At 43.5% G+C, this 21,089-nt stretch overlaps 1 protein-coding gene across 1 annotated transcript in view; it reads right to left on the bottom strand.

The window, feature by feature from the left end:
* Window positions 1-18,826: 18,826 nt before the first annotated feature.
* LOC119300081 (GTP-binding protein SAR1A) overlaps window positions 18,827-21,089 on the bottom strand; it is a 3,449-nt gene continuing 1,186 nt past the window's right edge. Inside the window, exons 2-3 of the mRNA XM_037577151.1 lie at window positions 20,796-20,927; window positions 18,827-19,381 (exon numbers count right to left, since the gene is read on the bottom strand). Of these exons, the coding sequence (XP_037433048.1) occupies window positions 19,061-19,381; window positions 20,796-20,927 (453 nt within the window). The 3' untranslated portion in view covers window positions 18,827-19,060. The remainder of the gene's footprint in view (window positions 19,382-20,795; window positions 20,928-21,089) is intronic.

Below are 21,089 nucleotides of genomic sequence, written 5' to 3'. Positions count from 1 at the left end.
TATACCTCCTGTCTCAGATCCGAAAGCAATAAGGGATTGTTTCTAGAATCGGGTCCTTTCTCGAGGAAAAGTTTCTCTCGAAAGAATTGAGTGGGAGGATGGTGGAGACTTGATGAGGTTATTGAACCGTCTCTTCAACTAGTGTGTGGCAGGGCACAGGAGTTGTTCCTGTGGCACCTACACCAATTGAAGTGGAAGCTTATGATAGTGATCATGAAACTTCAGATCAAGTCACTACCAAACCTCGTGGGATGACAAGGATGCGTACTACTTCAGAGTGGTACATAATCATGTCTTGGAAGTCATGTTGCTAGACAATAATGAACCTACGAGCTATGGAGAAGCGATGGTGGGCTCGGATTCCGATAAATGGCTCGAGGCCATAAAATCCAAGAGAGGATCCATGTATGAGTGCAGATGGATTTTAAAAGGAAGACGGACAATGATGGTAAATGTCACCATTAAGAAAGCTCGACTTGTCGTTAAGAAGTTTCCCGACAAGTTCAAGGAGTTGACTACGGTGAGACTTTCTCACTCGTAGCGATGCTAAGAGTCTATTGGAATTATATTAGTGATTACTACATTATTTATGAAATATTGCAGATAGGATGTCAAAACATTGTTTCCTCGATGATTTTCTTGAGGAAAGGTTGTATGTGATACAACTAGAAGGTTTTGTCAATCCTGAAAGATGCTAATAAGTATGCAAAGCTCCAGCAATCCTTTTGAGGACTGGAGTAAGCATCTCGGAGTTGGAATGTATGCTTTGATGAGATGATCAAAGATTTTGGGTGTATACAAAGTTTATGAGAAACTTGTATTTCCAAAGAAGTGAGTGGGAGCACTATAGAATTTCTGATAAATATATGTTGACATATCGTTGATCAGAAATGACGTAGAATTTCTGGAAAGCATATAGGGTTATTTGGAAAGTATTTTTCAATGGAAAGCCTGGATTAAGCTACTTGAACATTGAGCATCAAGATCTATAAGGATAGATCAAAATTCTTAATGGTACTTTCAAATGAGCACATACCTTGACATGATCTTGAAGGTGTTCAAGATGGACCAGTCAAAGAAGGAGTTCTTGCCTGAGTTGTAAGGTATGAAGTTAAGACTTAAAGCTCGACCACGGCAGAAGAAAGAGGAAGGACGAAGGTCGTCCCCTATGCTTTTGTCATAGGCTCTATACGGTATGCCATGCTATGTACCACACCTGAAATGTGCCTTGCCATGAGTCAGTCAAGGGGTACAAGAGTGATCCAAGAATGGATCACAAGACAGCGGTCAAAGTTATCCTTAGTAACCAGTGGACTAAGGAATTTTCTCGATTATGGAGGTGGTAAAAGAGTTCGTCGTAAAGGGTTACGCCGATGCAAACTTTGACACTAATCCAGATTATTCTGAGTAGTAAACTGGATTCGTATAGTAGAACAGTTATTTGGAATAGCTCCAAATGTAGCGTAGTAGTTGCATCTACAAGATGACATAGAAATTTGCGAAGTACATACGGATCTGAAAGATTCAGACCCATTCACTATAACATCTCTCACAAGCATAACATGATCAAACCCAGAACTCATCGAGTGTTAATCACATATTGATGTGAACTAGATTATTGACTCTAGTAAACTCTTTGGGTGTTAGTCACATGGGGATGTGACCTTGAGTGTTAATCACATATCGATGTGAACTGGATTACTGACTCTAGTGCAAGTGGGAGACTGTTGGAAATATGCCCTAGAGGCAATAATAAATTGGTTATTATTATATTTCCTTGTTCATGATAATCGTTTATTATCCATGCTAGAATTGTATTGATAGGAAACTCAGATACATGTGTGGATACATAGACAACACCATGTCCCTAGTAAGCCTCTAGTTGACTAGCTCGTTGATCAATAGATGGTTACGGTTTCCTGACCATGGACATTGGATGTCATTGATAACGGGATCACATCATTAGGAGAATGATGTGATGGACAAAGACCCAATCCTAAGCCTAGCACAAGATCATGTAGTTCGTATGCTAAAGCTTTTCTAATGTCAAGTATCATTTCCTTAGACCATGAGATTGTGCAACTCCCAGATACCGTAGGAGTGCTTTGAGTGTGCCAAACGTCACAACATAACTGGGTGGCTATAAAGGTACACTACAGGTATCTCCGAAAGTGTCTGTTGGGTTGGCACGAATCGAGACTGGGATTTGTCACTCCGTGTAAACGGAGAGGTATCTCTGGGCCCACTCGGTAGGACATCATCATAATGTGCACAATGTGATCAAGGAGTTGATCACGGGATGATGTGTTACGGAACGAGTAAAGAGACTTGCCGGTAACGAGATTGAACAAGGTATCGGGATACTGACGATCGAATCTCGGGCAAGTGTCGTACCGATAGACAAAGGGAATTGTATACGGGATTGATTAAGTCCTTGACATCGTGGTTCATCCGATGAGATCATCGTGGAACATGTGGAAGCCAACATGGGTATCCAGATCCCGCTGTTGGTTATTGACCAGAGAGTCATCTCGGTCATGTCTGCATGTCTCCCGAACCCGTAGGGTCTACACACTTAAGGTTCGGTGACGCTAGGGTTATAGAGATATTAGTATGCGGTAACCCAAAAGTTGTTCGGAGTCCCGGATGAGATCCCGGACATCACGAGGAGTTCCGGAATGGTCCGGAGGTAAAGAATTATATATAGGAAGTGCTATTTCGGCCATCGGGACAAGTTTCGGGGTCACCGGTATTGTACCGGGACCACCGGAAGGGTCCCAGGGGTCCACCGGGTGGGGCCACCTGCCCTGGGGGGCCACATGGGCTGTAGGGGGTGCGCCTTGGCCTATATGGGCCAAGGGCACCAGCCCCAAGAGGCCCATGCACCAAGAGAAGAGGGAAAGGAAGAGTCCTAAAGGGGGAAGGCACCTCCGAGGTGCCTTGGGGAGGAGGGACTCCTCCCCTGGCCGCACCCTTCCTTGGAGGAAGGGCCAAGGCTGTGCCTCCCCCCTCTCCCTTGGCCCTATATATAGTGGGGGGAAGGGAGGGCAGCCCAAGCTAAGCCCTGGCGCCTCCCTCTCCCTCCCATGACACATCTCCCTCCTCCCGCAGCGCTTGGCGAAGCCCTGTTGGAATCCCGCTACTTCCACCACCACGCCGTCGTGCTGCTGGATCTCCATCAACCTCTCCTCCCCCCTTGCTGGATAAAGAAGGAGGAGACATTGCTGCTCCGTACGTGTGTTTAACACAGAGGTGACGTCCGTTCGGCGCTAGGATCATCGGTGATTTGGATCACGACGAGTACGACTCCATCAGCCCCGTTCTCTTGAACGCTTCCGCGCGCAATCTACAAGGGTATGTAGATCCACTCCTCCCTCGTTGCTAGATGACTCCATAGATAGATCTTGGTGACACGTAGGAAAATTTTGAATTTATGCTACGTTACCCAACAATTACTGTCAGACTTAGAACCACGACACAGGGCACACCGGATGAGCCAGACGTCGGGTGGGCCAGCCCAGAGTTGCCCCTGGTAGCTCCGGACATCGTCAGTTTGGACCAACACTCAGAGGAGCACTGACCCGGGGGTTTAATAAAGATGACCCTTGGGCAGGCCTACCCAGGGGAAAGAAAAAGGCTAGGTGGCGAATGGTAAAACCACTGTTGGGCCTTGTTGGAAGAGTTTTCTTCAAGGCGAACTATCAAGGGGTTCCCATTATAACCCAACCGCGTAAGGAACGCAAAATCCGGGAACATAACACCGATATGACGGAAACTAGGGCGGCAAGAGTGGAACAAAACACCAGGCATAAGGCCGAACCTTCCACCCTTTACCAAGTATATAGATGCATTAATTAAACAAGAGATATTGTGGTATCCTAACAAGTAAACATGTTCCAACAAGGAACAACATCTCCATGTTCCAACAAGGAACAAACTTGTAACATCCCAAAATTCTAAATTTTGGAATGTTATAATAAATAGATAGATAGATTGATTGCTTGATTGTTGTGTGATTGATTGAGTGAATTCGAAACTTTTTGAAAGTTAAATGAGAGGAAATAAAAGGACTTTCCCAAACTTTCATATTTGCTTTCTGATCTCCGTGAATTCAAATTCTTTTCACCACGAAACCCTGGAGAGAAGATGACATGACTTCTTCCATTTATTTAAATGACATGGGGTGTTGAAAATATTTGAATTTCATTTGAGAATATTTCCAATTCTGAAACTTTATGTAACTCAATGAATTTCATGAGCGAAGATAAAATGACTTCTTCAAATTATATGAAATATGAGTTGGGAGTTTCAAAGGATCAATTTTAAAGTCCTTTTTAAATTTATTTTCAATTTGGAGTTATTTGAGTTTTATTCAAATTATTTTTCTCCAAAAATCAAATATATGGAAATTTGGGTAACATGATTCCCTACAACAGAAAATTGGAGAAAAATTTATTTGAAAACATTTTGGTATTTTTTAGAATGATTTTTGTTGGATTTTATTAGACCAGTAGCACTCTTTGAATTATCTGAATTTGTGTGAATTTTATTTAATGCTAGAAAAACATTCATGTGGTAGAAAATCTTTTTCCAAAAATTTTGATATATTATATGCCTATATAATATATTTATTTATTTATTTATTTTTCTGTTTCTATTTTCTGAGAAAATGTTTTAAAAAAATATCTTCGGACCGACCGGACCGGGCCGGCCCAGTTCGCCAAGCCACGGCCCAGCCGGCCCACGCCGCTCGTCCCCGAGCTCGGGACGAGCTCCCGCAGCCGCACGCCATCGCCGGCGCCGTACGCCGCCAGGACTCCGCCGCCGCCTCCCCTTGCCCCTCCTCCACGCCACCTCCTCCCCTCCCTATAAATCCGGAGCCCCGGGCCCCGTTTCCCTCTCTGCCAGCACCGCCTTCTCCCACATCTCGCGCCGCCGGCGAGATCCGCCGAGCTCCGCTCGAAACCACCTCTCTCGCCGCCGACGACCACCGCCATCGCCACCACCGCACCCGCCGCCTAGCGCCGCCCCTCCCCGACGCCTTCGCCGCCTCCCGCGACGCCCGGAGCCACCGTCCCCGAGTTCGCCGGAGCCACCGTCCCCGAGTTCGCCGGAGCCACCGCGCCGCCATCCCGTCTCGCCGGAGTAACCACCGCCGTCGCCGGTTCTTTTGGGTGAACCGGTATAAACTGTAACCCGCCCGGTTTTTCCAGTTTAGATCGGTTAATTTTTTTTTCTTTTTTTTGGTTAGGTTATTTTGCGAACATTCACTGGTTAGGTATACTCAGCGAATGATTTTCGTTCTTTAGCGTTCTGTAACGAACTTTCACTTTTTAGTTTTTTTTCTTTTTCTGATATTTTTCAGACAGGGACCTGTTAGTAGTTAGTTCTTTTACAGTTTAGTCCATGTTCTTCAAACGGTCACAACTTTTTGTCCGTTTATCCAAATCCAACGAAACCAACGCCCACGTCTTCGTTATGATCTCCTCTATCCATTAATCCAACTCAAACATGTTTTTGAAAGTTTTAAAATTTGAATTAGATCAGATTTGAATTCAAACTTCGTTTGATCATAACTTGAGTTTCGTAGCTCCGTTTGAGTTGATTCTTTTTGCAAATCGAAGCTCTTGACCTAAACTTTCTGATAAGGCCAAATTCATATAATTTTGGTACTGTTAGAAATTGTTTTATGTTGCAAGAGTTATTTGCTTGGTTTTGAAGTTTTCTGAATCGTCTTCTTCGATCTTTCTGATCTTTTGAGTGATTGCTTATGTGTGGTTACTATTGCTTGCTTACGATAGATTGACCGGAGTGTGACGAGTAGAACTATCAAGATTTTTGAGTGCGAATCATCTTCAACAACATTGCAGGCAAGTTCACACTTTGATCATATCCCCTTTCATACCTAGTTTTTATGCATTAGTTTCACCCGCAAACATTGCATGAGTAGGATTGATAACATGTGGGTATTGGGAAGTAGTTGATGGGGTAGGAACCTATTGCCCTGCATTCAAACCTTGGGAGTTACTATTACGTTATGCTTATAGTGCCATGCTATGCTCGTAGACGTGGATTGGGTTTTGAGAGTATTCATGACAGATGTGAGATTGTTAATTAATGGTTTACTTAAGGTGGCAACTTAAACACACATCTGGGTGGATTGAGGTACCTGGGTATTCCAGGATTACCTGTCTAGGCACCTGGGTAGACCAGGATTGCCTGTTTTTTTACGGACCACCACCCAGGCTCAAAGGGATCATGAGATTATTCATACTAAAAACTTCCGTGTGCAGCCACAAGCTATTATGGGCTCTAGCATAGTTGACTAAGTCATGCGAACTCTTACAGTGGTAGACTAGCAGATGTAGGGTATGTAGGTGGTACGGTCTACCCGATTGTAAGGTGCTAGCACTTCTGAAAGACTATGTCTTGGTCATCCGTTTCTCAAACACCATGCAGTGCGAGATATCCAACGGAGGAGATCGAGTCTTGTGGGGAAAAGTGCGCAAACCTCTACAGAGTGTATAAACTAATCATGGTTAGTCGTGTCCCCGGTTATGGACATCTTGAGTATCTAGTACCTGGATTATCATGTGAATCTCATCACGTTACTTTAAATGAATATTTTTGGGTTTTAATGATGATGCTTAATTGGGATTGAGAATGCTGTCAACCATTCTCAATGTTCAACAACCACCATGATAGTTAAATAAAATTTATTCCTTTGCAGTAGGGAAAATTGGCTTTTCGCAAAAACCTTATAACCATAGAGCTTATCCACCAGCCATATTTGCATGTAGTGATAGCCATTGTTCATCAATTCTCTCTATGGTGTGAATTTGCCAGTACATTCAATGTACTGACCCTTTGTGGCTGCAACATCTCATGTTGCAGGATTTTCTTACGACGAGTAAGTGATCCGTTAGGGTTACGATTTCTACACTCAACTTTGCCGTTGGTGTTGATGGGAATCCACAACCTTGTTACTTCCGCTATTTGGATTGAGGTAATAGTATTTACGTTACTTATACATGTGATTTACCTCTGTTATAAATCCTCGAGTACTGTGTGTGGCAGCATACCGATCCAGGGATGACACTTAAGCACAGAGACTTGATCCATTCGGGTCGGGTCGCTACAAGATGGTATCAGAGCACATGTTGACTGTAGGACGTGACCCTAGAAACTGGCAAGCCCATAGGAAAGATTTTTCTCTAAAACTTTACTTTTCAAAAATATCTTTTATCTCTCTTCTCTTCTGAGTTTATTTAAAAATTCCCTTTAGTGAGACCATACCCCTTTCCCCTTTTGACCACACGAAGATTCGACTGATGAGACCACTCCAAGAAGTACAAGATATCGGACAACTAAGACCACTTCGGAATGAAGAGTATTTTCCATGCATCTGAATAATGGAAACTACAATGGTTGAAGACCGAAGACTATGAGATTTTGAAGGCTCCGAAGAATTCCTAGATTTTTATGACCTAGGAAGGCTACCCTTATGGAACTTGGCAGACCATGGAAATTGTCAATACCCGAGATCAAGGTGTATCGGAGAAAGACCGGAGCATGGAGAGTTAAAAAAACTCAAAGAACACCCTAAGGTAGGAGATATCAACTATGGAGAGATAGCTCATGGAAATGACAGGAGCATAAACACGGCTATCCATGATGTTATCGCCCGCTTATGCTATTGTCACCGTGCTGAGTTAAGCATGTATATGCATGGAAGGATTGGATGGTAGAAGGTTGATGGAGCACCCATCAGCAATACGAAGTTTTAACTTTAGCTGGTGTATCACCAGGATTTGGAGAATTACATCAAGAAGTTTAAGATGGACTGCAGGAAGCTATATTTTGACAAGGAAGCGTTTCGTGAAGAACTCAGGACCCAAAAGTTGAAAGTAGCCAAGCTAGAGGAGAAAAACCTCGAGATACCGGAGATTTGTCAGGAACTGAAGGACAGTATGACCATGGATCATGCCAAGGATGTTGAAACACAGAAGTTTGGAATGCAACTCCAGAATATTCAAGGATGTCACGAGAGACTTTGCTACAACAGAGATGAGCTGGCAAAAGAACTTGAGAAAGACAAGCATGATCGGAAGAAGCCATTGGAGGTATGAACAAGGCTTGAAGAGTTTGGAGACGTTGAAGATTTATTGACCTTTAGAAGACCAAACCCCTGTTATATACCTACGTTAGATGCGACATATGTGAGCTGTCATTTGTTTGATGTTTTTTTCTGACAGCCACGATAAAATTTGTCTTTTCAAAACCATTGTTTGTATTGTGTGCATCCCTCTCCCTCTCTCTTATCTTACCCCAAACCCACATGAACCCAATATAGGATGAATGAAGATGAGCTTATATTTTCTGGACTGATGAGTCAAATGGAGATGGACCAATGGATTCAGAACATGGAGGATCACCTGAAGAAAAACCCTATAGTCGGAAAGGATATGACCCAGCATGCTCTTCAGTGCTTTGAAAGAGGTGCTGCTACTTGGTGGAGAATGTACCAAACCATCAATGGATGGCAAGGAGTAACCACTTGGAAAGAATTTGAGTTGACTCTGCCAAAGTCTCGGTTTGTGTCCCAGAAGTTGAAGCCTTATGGAAGGGATATGAAGAAACCTTGTGCATGCAAGATTTGTGGAGAAATAGGACACACCCATAAAGAACACAAGGATGAATGCCCAAATTGTGAAGGAACTCACCCAGTTGAAGAATGCCCAACTAGGCAGATTACTTGTTTCTTGTGTGAAGGGACTACCCACTATCCCGCTCAGTGTCACATTTACCCCATGGTACGAAGAACCGCACAGCAGAAGAAAGAAGTAAAGAAAGGAGCCCTTACGGAAATTTTAGAAGAAACCATGATGAAGGAAGAGATGGAGGACACACCTAAAGAAGACCCGAGTAAACCCTGCACTAAGTCTTGCTATTCATGTGTAGAAGGACACATCTCCCAGAATTGTTTGAATGAGGATCTAGTAGAATTCTCGACAGAGGAAGTAAAATATGACCCACAGGAAATAGAAGCCATGATTGGCATGGAAAGGTCTAGGAAGAGAAGCAGATTGGATTCCAGGAAGGACCTGAGTCATATCACATGTTATAGGTGCAAGGAGTCAGGGCACTACCTCAACAGTTGCCCAAAAAGGAAACCTCGATACTTGCCAGAAGTAATATGTTTTAGTTGTAATGGAGCAGGGCACTTTGCCAGAGAATGCCCCAAGGAGAAGGAAACTTGTGCTAGATAGTTGAGTTTGCAACAAAAGAAATGGAGTAGTAGAAGTGAGAACATTTTCTTTTATATTGAGGTGTTGAGTTGAGACATGTAATGGAAAAGCGAGAGATTGTAATCATTGAGAATGAATAAAGTTAGCATCGTTGGAACTGATATGGATTTTATGAGTTGTTACTCTATGAAGAAGAATTTTGGCCAATCTGAGGATATGAGAAATATGGTCTATGGAAGATTTGTGCATTTTAAGGGTGGTAGTACCTTGTAAGAACCGTTGACCCCTGGAGAAGATAAGGATACTCCACTGAGTGGATTTCGGACAAAATGAATATGAGTTTTGTCTCGATATGTGTGATACCCCAAGAGTATGTGGGATGAAGTTGGAGACCGTCAGTTGTTTGGACCAAATGTGATCAAGGATTCAGAAGAGAATGTTAAGTTTATTCGAGATAGACTGAAGGTAGCTCAGTCCAGGCAGAAGAGTTATGTAGACTCAAAAACTCAAGGAGGTAATCTATGAGATTGGAGACAGAGCATTTCTTCGTCCCCTCTGCAGGGAATTAAACGATTTGGAGTTAAGGGAAAATTAGCCCCGAGATTTGTAGGACATACCGAGTTTTGGAGCGTATGAGAGAAGTGGCCTACAAGTTGGAGTTACCCGAAGGACTGTCAGGAGTTCATGATGTGTTTCACGTTTCTCAGTTGAAGAGTGCCATGCAGAGATGGCCAATATTTCCCTATAAGGATGCTTGACCCTGAAAAGGATAATGATGTTCCACGAAGTAGAGTATGGACTTCATAAGTATAAGTTTTTATCTTGGTATGTGGGATATCCCACGAGGATGAAGAGATAAATTACTATTGGATATAAAGGAGGTATGATGTCGGAGATATGGATCAATGGAAACTCCATGATGAGTCTGAGTAATCATGTCCTAGTTTTGTGCCAATAGAAGGAGGGAAGACAGTACAATTGGATGGATTTAAGAATACTAGGAAGTTGGAAGTGGAATAATGATCAGTTGCCCGATGATAAGTTCAAGGACTACAAGTGATGAGATGGGCCATAACCCACAGGCCCCAGGACCTACCAAGAAGCAAGCACATTCTTGCTGAAGGAAAAACCCTGGAGGAAGATACGATGTTTATCGGCAGACAATTTTATAAGAGTAACGCAAAACCTGAGAGTTGTGAAGGAACGATAGATGTTTGTTTGGTTTGCAGAATCAATGGATTATTCCGAACGCAGTTCATGGACAAGAGAAATTCTGCAATGCTTGTGAGGATGACCGAGTGTTAGAATGCGAGATTCGCTAAACCGTATACAAGGTAATGATTTGGGTGCTGGATGGATTGATCACCATACCGACTTACTCTTATTATTCACCTTGCTATATGGGATGGTAAATCTGAGTGACATACCTATAGTAGAGAGACGACGATATTAAACCTTGTTTAAGCCTTAGAATGGTATAAGTATTTTCCCTTATACAAGGGCAGCTTTGCCAACCGTAGGTTATATGGTGAGGATCAACCAGACCCATTTCTTGCAGAAGGAACCATAAATTGTTGACCACCATGAGATATCGATAGTTGTTTAGTTTTGGCGCCAGACCCGTCAGCTAAGAAGACCCAGTCACAGAAGAACCTTACCAAGATGAAAGACAGAAGAATTGAGGAAAAGGTTATGCCACTACCGAAAGAGCCCAGATAAGGAATTATCCTGACGATCTGAGAAGACCGACACTGTTAACAATATGGGTGAAGTATATGAGTTTTGATGGAACCGTAACCATGCTTCTAAGGGTGGTAGCACCCGAGACCCCGGAGACGATTGATGAATTTTGAGGAGACCCCCAACCCTAACCTTTTCTTGCTAGCCTCTCCGAATCTCGAGGACGAGATTCATTTTAAGGGTGGTAGGTTTGTAACATCCCAAAATTCTAAATTTTGGAATGTTATAATAAATAGATAGATTGATTGATTGCTTGATTGTTGTGTGATTGATTGAGTGAATTCGAAACTTTTTGAAAGTTAAATGAGAGGGAATAAAAGGACTTTCCCAAACTTTCATATTTGCTTTCTGATCTCCGTGAATTCAAATTCTTTTCACCACGAAACCCTGGAGAGAAGATGACATGACTTCTTCCATTTATTTAAATGACATGGGGTGTTGAAAATATTTGAATTTCATTTGAGAATATTTCCAATTCTGAAACTTTATGCAACTCAATGATTTTCACGAGCGAAGATAAAATGACTTCTTCAAATTATATGAAATATGAGTTGGGAGTTTCAAAGGATCAATTTTAAAGTCCTTTTTGAATTTATTTTCAATTTGGAGTTATTTGAGTTTTATTCAAATTATTTTTCTCCAAAAATAAAATATATGGAAATTTGGGTAACATGATTCCCTACAACAGAAAATTGTAGAAAAATTTATTTGAAAACATTTTGGTATTTTTTTAGAATGATTTTTGTTGGATTTTATTAGACCAGTAGCACTCTTTGAATTATCTGAATTTGTGTGAATTTTATTTAATGCTAGAAAAATGTTCATGTGGTAGAAAATCTTTTTCTGAAAATTTTGATATATTATATGCCTATATAATATATTTATTTATTTATTTATTTTTCTATTTCTATTTTTTGTGAAAATGTTTAAAAAAAATATATCTTCGGACCGACCGGACCGGGCCGGCCCAGTTCGCCAGGCCACGGCCCACGCCGCTCGTCCCCGAGCTCGGGACGAACTCCCGCAGCCGCACGCCATCGCCGGTACCGTACGCCGCCAGGACTCCGCCGCCGCCTCCCCTTGCCCCTCCTCCACGCCACCTCCTCCCCTCCCTATAAATCCGGAGCCCCGGGCCCCGTTTCCCTCTCTGCCAGCGCCGCCTTCTCCCGCATCTCGCGCCGCCGGCGAGATCCGCCGAGCTCCGCCCGAAGCCGCCTCTCTCGCCGCCGACGACCACCGCCGTCGCCACCACCGCACCCGCCGCCCAGCGCCGCCCCTCCCCGACGCCCGGAGCCACCGTCCCGAGTTCGTCGGAGCCACCGCGCCGCCATCACGTCTCGCCGGAGTAACCACCGCCGTCACCGGTTCTTTTGGGTGAACCGGTATAAACCATAACCCGCCCGGTTTTTCTAGTTTAGATCGGTTAATTTTATTTTATTTTTTTGGTTAGGTTATTTTGCGAACATTCACTGGTTAGGTATACTCAGCGAACGATTTTCGTTCTTTAGCGTTCTGTAACGAACGTTCGCTTTTTAGTTTTTTTTTCTTTTTCTGATATTTTTCAGACAGGGACCTGTTAGTAGTTAGTTCTTTTACAGTTTAGTCCCTGTTCTTCAAACGGCCACAACTTTTTGTCCGTTTATCCAAATCCAACGAAACCAACGCACACGTCTTCGCTATGATCTCCTCTATCCATTAATCCAACTCAAACATGTTTTTGAAAGTTTTAAAATTTGAATTAGATCAGATTTGAATTCAAACTTCGTTTGATCATAACTTGAGTTTCATAGCTTCGTTTGAGTTGATTCTTTTTGCAAATCGAAGCTCTTGACCTAAACTTTCTGATAAGGCCAAATTCATATAATTTTGGTACTGTTAGAAATTGTTTTATGTTGCAAGAGTTATTTGCTTGGTTTTGAAGTTTTCCGAATCGTCTTCTTCGATCTTTCTGATCTTTTGAGTTATTTCTTATGTGTGGTTACTATTGCTTGCTTACGATAGATTGACCGGAGTGTGACGAGTAGAACTATCAAGATTTTTGAGTGTGAATCATCTTCAACAACATTGCAAGCAAGTTCACACTTTGATCATATCCCCTTTCATACCTAGTTTTTATGCATTAGTTTCACCCTCAAACATTGCATGAGTAGGATTGATAACATGTGGGTATTGGGAAGTAGTTGATGAGGTAGGAACCTATTGCCCTGCATTCAAACCTTGGGAGTTACTATTACGTTATGCTTATAGTGCCATGCTATGCTCGTAGACGTGGATTGGGTTTTGAGAGTATTCATGACAGATGTGAGATTGTTAATTAATGGTTTACTTAAGGTGGAAACTTAAACACACATCTGGGTGGATTGAGGTACCTGGGTATTCCAGGATTGCCTGTCTAGGCACCTGGGTAGACCAGGATTGCCTGTTTTTTATGGACCGCCACCCAGGCTCAAAGGGATCATGAGATTATTCATACTAGAAACTTCCGTGTGCAGTCACAAGCTATTATGGGCTCTAGCATAGTTGACTAAGTCGTGCGAACTCTTACAGTGGTAGACTAGCAGATGTAGGGGATGTAGGTGGTACAGTCTACCTGATCGTAAGGTGCTAGCACTTCTGAAAGACTATGTCCCGGTCATCCATTTCTCAAACACTATGCAGTGCGAGATATCCAACGGAGGAGATCGAGTCTTGTGGGGAAAAGTGCGCAAACCTCTGCAGTGTATAAACTAATCATGGTTAGCCGTGTCCCCAGTTATGGACATCTTGAGTATCTAGTACCTGGATTATCATGTGAATCTCATCATGTTACTTTAAATGAATATTGTTGGGTTTTAATGATGATGCTTAATTGGGATTGAGAATGCTGTCAACTATTCTCAATGTTCAACAACCACCATGATAGTTAAATAAAATTTATTCCTTTGCAGTAGGGAAAAATTGGCTTTTCGCAAAAACCTTATAACCATAGAGCTTATCCACCAGCCATATTTGCATGTAGTGATAGCCATTGTTCATCAATTCTCTCTATGGTGTGAATTTGCCAGTACATTCAATGTACTGACCCTTTGTGGCTGCAACGTCTCATGTTGCAGGATTTTCTTACGACGAGTAAGTGATACGTTAGGGTTACGATTTCTACACTCAACTTTGCCGTTGGTGTTGATGGGAATCCACAACCTTGTTACTTCCGCTATTTGGATTTAGGTAATAGTATTTACATTACTTATACATGTGATTTACCTCTGTTATAAATCCTCGAGTGTTGTCTGTGTCAGCATACCGATCTAGGGATGACACTTAAGCACAGACTTGATCCATTTGGGTCGGGTCGCTACAAAACTTCAATTTTCACCTGCAACTAACAACGCTATAAGAGGGGCTGAGCAAAGCGGTAACATAGTCAAACAACAGTTTGCTAGGACAAGGTGGGTTAGAGGCTTGGCTCAACAATATGGGAGGCATGATAAGCAAGTGGTAGGTATCGCAGCATAGGCATAGCAAAAGAGCGAGCAACTAGCAAGCAAAGATAGAAGTGATTTCGAGGGTATGGTCATCTTGCCTGAAATCCCGCAAGGAAAAAGAACGAGTCCATGAAGAAGAGAAACGGACATAGTCGAACGGGTCCTCACAAACGCGACGTTATCGGAACCAACCCGAAGAAGCAACACCGGAAAGAAGCACACCACATAGTAAACAACCAACACACGAACATGGTATGATATGCGGGATGCGGTATGTGATGCATATGCATGATTTGCAAAGAAATGATTGAATCTGGCCTCAACTTGGAAATTCAAGAGTGCCACTGGAAAGGTGAGGTGATTTCGGTTGAAATCGATATAAAGATGACCGGAATCGGATGCACGGTTTGGAAATGGCAAGCAAAAACAAATATGGCACCGGTCTGCGATAATCAGCAAGTAGCCATCTAAATGCAACAAGTTAAATATGCTACAACACTCAAACATGGCAAAAAAATACATGGCAGGGATCCACTCAAGATGCTTGACAAAAGATGAACACTGAGCTACGGCTAATTCATCCATTAACAGGTTCAAACAAGTATGGCAAAAGTGCAAATGGCAACAGGTTTCAGACTTTGTGAAATTAACACAAGTCTGCAATTTAACATCAGGAAGCACACTTTAGAGCATGAAAACTACATGCTACAGGAACTTAACATGGCAAAGCAAGGCATGGAATGAAGGTACTCAAAGCACTTAACAAAAGTCCCTTAGTGACCTTGAGCCAAAAGGGATCGGAAAATACAATTGCAAGCATGTGAACATGGCAAAAACATAAACAGATCTCAGACTTAGTGAAAAACTGGAGCGTGCAAATCAGTTAATGAGTAGGCATGTTTACGAGCTCGATGCACTCACTACAGAGCATGGCATGACAAACTAAGCATACACCCATCAAGAATACATGGCATAGAAGCTAGACATGGCAAGAACAACAACATAGCATGCACGGATCAATAGCAACATCCTTGGCAAAATCACTAACAAGTCAACAATCTGCCAGGATTCACGATATAGCCAAAGTAGAGCTCGATTGACTCAAGGTAGGGTGCTCCATAAATGCAAACAAAGACATGGATGGATAGAGCACCACAATATTAACAAAACATCCTTACTGATCATCCTCAAAAGAGGCACGGATCACTAGGAAACAACATGAACATATGGCATAACGACAAAATCAGGACAAGGACTTAGTGAAATTCTAAGTCTATGAAATCAGCATAACCGATTACGCTACTTTGCAAGCTTGTGCTAGTCACCACAATTATCACAAAAATACATGGCAAGCACCTCTGCAAAGATGGCATGGCATATAACAAAACACATGTAGAGCTCAGGATCATATCATGCACACATTAAACATGGCAAAAATGACAAAAAGCTAATTGAAGAAATAGATCTGACAAATTACTCGCATAGCCCTCTTCCAATGACATTTCAGGCATCAAGATGAGCTCAAATAAAAATGATGCAATGAGATGAAATGATGTACTCGTTGAGACGAACATTTCGATATGCTACCCGCTCAAAACGGAGCCACGGATAATGAGTTATGATGCAATGAAAATGCCCAAAAATACTAGAATCTGGGGGGACTTAGTGAAATTTGGACCTTCGGGAAAAAGTCAACGCGGGACCGGATGAAGCGGGACGGCGCGGTGCGGATCCGAGACGGGTGTTTGGTTCGGGGAGTGGTGGATCTAGTCCACCCTCAACAGATCCGGTTCCACCCCGACTCCGGCGAGCTCTAGGCTCCGACGGTCGCCGGAGAGGACGGAGGAGGGCGCGAGGCGGCGCAAGGAGGTCGGGGACGACCGGGCAGTGCGGTGGCTGGCGAAAGGCGGCGGCGAGGAAGCTTGGCGGCGGCGCAGGCGAGGCGACGAGCGAGCGGGGCGGCCGGCGACGAAGGGCGTGGTGGCCGGCGCGAACTCCGGTGAAGGTCGGTGGCGGCGCGGAACAGAGAGCGAGGCGGTGGGGCTGGAACGGATCTGTGGCGGCGCGGCGGTGCAGATCCGGGCGGCGGCGGGCGCCTGCGCCGGTGACCGGCGAGGGCGGCGAAGGTGCAGGCGGCGGGGACGCGGTGGCGCACCGGCGACGGAGGCGGCGGCCGGTGGGCGCGGACGGCGCACTCGGATCGGCGGGCGTGGGCTCCCCCGCAGGTGGCAGCGGCGGTGGTTGGGCCGCGCGGACCCGATCCGGGCCGCGCGGGCCGGCGGCGGGACGCGGTTGAAACGGCGGCGGCGAGGACACTTGGCGCGACGTGATTGGTCCGGCGCGGCGATGCGGACACATCCGACTCGGGATGGACATGTCCGGCGGCAGGAGGTGGAAGAAGACTAAGGTTTCATCCGAATTTTCGGGGAGATGCACATATTTATAGGTAGAGGGAGATAGGAGAGTCCAAATGAAGTGCGGTTTTCGGCCACGCGATCGTGATTGAACGACCGAGATGATGGAGGAGGTTTAGGTGTGGTTTGGGCCACTTTGGAAGGGTGTTGGGCTGCAACACTCACGAGGCCTTTTCGGTCCCTCGGTTAACCGTTGGAGTATCAAACGAAGTCCAAATGGCACGAAACTTGATAGACGGTCTACCGGTAGTAAACCAAGGCCGCATGACAAGTCTCGGTCCAATCCGAAAATGTTTAACGCCCGCACACGAAAAGAGGTAGAAAGGGACACCGGGTGACATAGGAGCGCCGGATTACAAAACGGACAACGGGAAAAGTGCTCGGATGTATGAGACAAACATGTATGCAAATGAAATGCACATGATGACATGATATGCAATGCATGAAACGCAAGCAATGACACGGCAACAACAGCGAATAACTGGAGGACACTTGGCACATCGGTCTCGGGGCGTTACATTAATATAGGTCCAAAATAGCCAATAGGCTGAATTTTACATGGGCTGGCGTGTCGGCTAGTGTAACATAGGGGTCGTTCCTAGGCCATGGAGGGTAGCATGCGTGTCGGCCCAACAAGCCCCGTGTACTTGTCGTGCCTAGATGGGCCATGCCATCTCGGGCATGTATAACCCTGGCCGAGCCGTGTCTGGTCGGCCCATTTGGCCAAGTCTGTTTTGTTGGATATGCTTCTTCACGGCCTATCACATGACATTTTGTGGTATTTTATTGTGGGTCTTCTTCAGGTCAATTAACACTATATTAAACGAAAGTTTTATTGTAACCCCGAGCTCAAATGCTCTCCGATGAACAATAAAGTTGGAAAAATAGTAAATAATTCTAAAAAATCTAAAACAATTTGTGGTAAACTTTCGCAAATGTTTTGTATGCTTGTAAAACTTTAGAACGAAATGACATTCGTGGAAGGTGTGGCAAAAAAAACTGAGACTCCAAAATGTTTTCAAAACTAGCATTTTCAAAATATTGATTTTTTTTGCCACGACTTTCACAAATGTCATTTGGTTCTGAATTTTGCAAGCATACAAAACATATGTTAAAGTTTACCAAAAAAATCAGATTTTTTACTAAGAAAAGTTATTGTTCATCTGGGAGCATTTGAACTCAGTGTACATACTCCACGTCTCACATTGAAGTTCTTATTTTCCTCTATCATTTCATAAGTTGTTGTATCAGGCATAAAACCAAACTGAGTTTTGATCACGCTTGTCATTATTCTTAAGCGATGCTCAATGTTTCTTTCTCATAGCTTCTTCGGATGGCTCATCAGCTTAATTCCATGATACTAATATATTCCGTCTCCATTTTGTGGGCATCTTATTTGACGAAACATAATGTTGAAAATCTTAGTTAGCCATACTATCGCTATGTCTTCGAGACTTCCCCACACCTCAATGGGGATACAGTCTAGGACCATCGCCTTCCCCATTTTATCCTTGAGACAACATAATTTGTCATAAAAAAATCTATTTTGCCATGCTTAAATTCTTTAGCATTTCCCTCTTTTGGTTGCAAGGTCAATTTTGGATTTTAAAACAGGACAATAATGGTTTATTGCAATTATTCTCAGCAGAATCAGAATTTATGAGCAAGTCCAAGAATAAAACCATCGAATATGGTAGAGTTTCAAAGATGCCGGCGAGTCAACCACGAGTAAAACGCAAGCAGAATATCTGCAAATTAGATACTGAACTGCAACTGTTCATTTGTAGGGGCCAAGAAAATATATGACAACCCTCAAATTGACTAAATACTGATGAAAGTTGTGTCAGCGCACCAGCTGCTGGTGCGCATCAGCTTCAGAGAATAGCAAAAACACATAGAACAGCAAATCTGGATGCACGAGGCTGCTATGACCATCATTCAGAATACCATGGAGCACCAGCAATGGAGTTCAAAGCATATCACCTTTTCAGACATCACATTGTTGTAATAACTCAACCAAAAAAAATCTAGGACGGAGTCCCCAGACTTTGAACTACATCCATTACATCACATATGTACTGGCACGATGACCAGCTAGCTCCCTAACACTCTGGTGGCAAGGTAAGGTAAAACAAGATTATCACCATGACTACTTATAACTCTTTTTTTTTTTTTTCACCACTCCCCCCTGCCTGACCTACTTGATATACTGCGACATCCACTTGAACCCTTCGCCATAGCCCATCTTGCGGACGATGCTGCACATGAAGACCTCCAGGGGGCGGACATTGGACTCGCTGAGGCTCACCTTGCCCTTGCCAGTCGTGAAGTTGCTAAGACCCAGGTGGTAGCGGAGCTCTTCCTCTGAGGCGGCATAGGGGATGTCGATCTTGTTGCCCAGGATCAGGAAGGGGACGGTGGCCAGCGAATCGTCTGAGAGGAGGGCGTCGAGCTCCTTCTTGGATTCGGCAAACCTCTCTTTGTCATAGGCGTCCACGAGGTACACCACTGCATCAACCTGACCACATGACAATCAGAAGATGGCATCAAACAGATGAAGTCCAGGATCGTTGCCGCGCCCAGTACTCAGAATGACAGAAAAGTACACTACTAAGTCAGAACAACATCATCAGGAGTAACAGAGACCGCCATGCATGCAGACAACATGAGTATACGCATAATGCACCAAAAGCTATGATTAAGCAGTTAAGCCTTCTTGGCCGCAAGATGCAAATTCAAGAGTTCGGTGCTACAGTATTACAAAACAATTTCATTACAAAATAAATCCTTATTATTCAGGGCGTTCCTAATGATATTCCTGCTAAAGTCTTGCCCAGCCAGGTTGGTTGCTGAGTTTATCTGATACTATACATGTATCCATTTGCTGTTTCAACTATGAACTTATTCTACCCCAAAACCGTTCTTATCTCCCTCTTAGTAATTGCAGCCCTATCCAAGTGTCCATTGTAAAACCAATTTAACCCTTCTGGATCTGGCCCCTTTGCCAGCACCAGAGATATTCTTATGTCCCCCTTTGTTCCACCAAACCTAATATTTCATGGTTTGGCAAATTTAGTTACACAAAATCTCGGAGCCCGATTGTATCCTCAAACTGATCCTGCTGCACACTCTACAGTATTAATGTAAATGTTTATGCTAACATTTCATCATCTGGGACTAGATCACTTAAGACTCCCAGAGTTCGATTGTGTCACCAAATTGATCCTGCTGCAACACTCTGATGAATATAACTCTTTCACTATGGTCATACACCGCTTAATCCAACATGCCAAAATGACTTGCTACCTCGTAATATTGTACGAAACCATTTTGGGGTAGAAGCAACATCTAAAGTAGATAAGAACAAAAGTCACAGCAGCATTTATGCTAATATACATTCAAAGGGGGTAAAAGGAAAACCACTGGTATTTCAATAGATTATTGTGCACACAGACTAATATGAAAGCATATTCCCACTTTACGTAAGCAACTAGATTGCCACATTGCACGTATATCACTGGTGTTATATCATGGATCTTGATAGCTACATAATGGTGGGAGTGGGACAGCATATAGGAGTACTGGAGTCGGCTGATTGTGGTTCAAAATGCACTAACCCCACCGGCCAACAACTTGATAAATATTTCTCAACGCACAGCTGGTGTTACATGTGGGGACAAAAGTTAGGACATATTCTAGTGCATCCGTGCCAACCACTACTATCCACTGATAATGACATTTAATAGAACTTTTAGGGCTACTGTCATACTGTATCTATAATCTGTATTTCATATGGAAAGAAAAACATATCAAACAACAGCACAATATTTCTAGAAACTACACCACAGGAGAAGAAATGCATTAAACAGATATAACAGCACCAAATAACTCATGTATAGTAAAGAGAGTAATAAGATAGAGGAAGATGAGACCTTGGCATAGTAATCCTTCCACACACGGCGAGCAATCTGATGGCCTCCTAAATCAAATGCCTTGAACTTGATCTTCCCGATGCTCAGCTCTTCAGAAGTTGGATACTGTGTAGGCTGATGCTGAACCAACCTCTGCCAGAAGGAACACAAACCCAAGTAAGATTTTATTCAGCCAAAAGGAGGACAAACATGTGATTTGGCATGCACTTTCCATGTTGAACTTGATTATGTACAGCTTCTGAGCATAATCGTCATGAGTAACTTAAAAGACTGATTACCAAACCAGGTCGGATA

This window comes from Triticum dicoccoides, chromosome 5A, assembly GCF_002162155.2.
Source record: "Triticum dicoccoides isolate Atlit2015 ecotype Zavitan chromosome 5A, WEW_v2.0, whole genome shotgun sequence".
Lineage (NCBI taxonomy): Eukaryota > Viridiplantae > Streptophyta > Magnoliopsida > Poales > Poaceae > Triticum > Triticum dicoccoides.
This window is presented reverse-complemented; position numbering and strand designations above follow the sequence as displayed.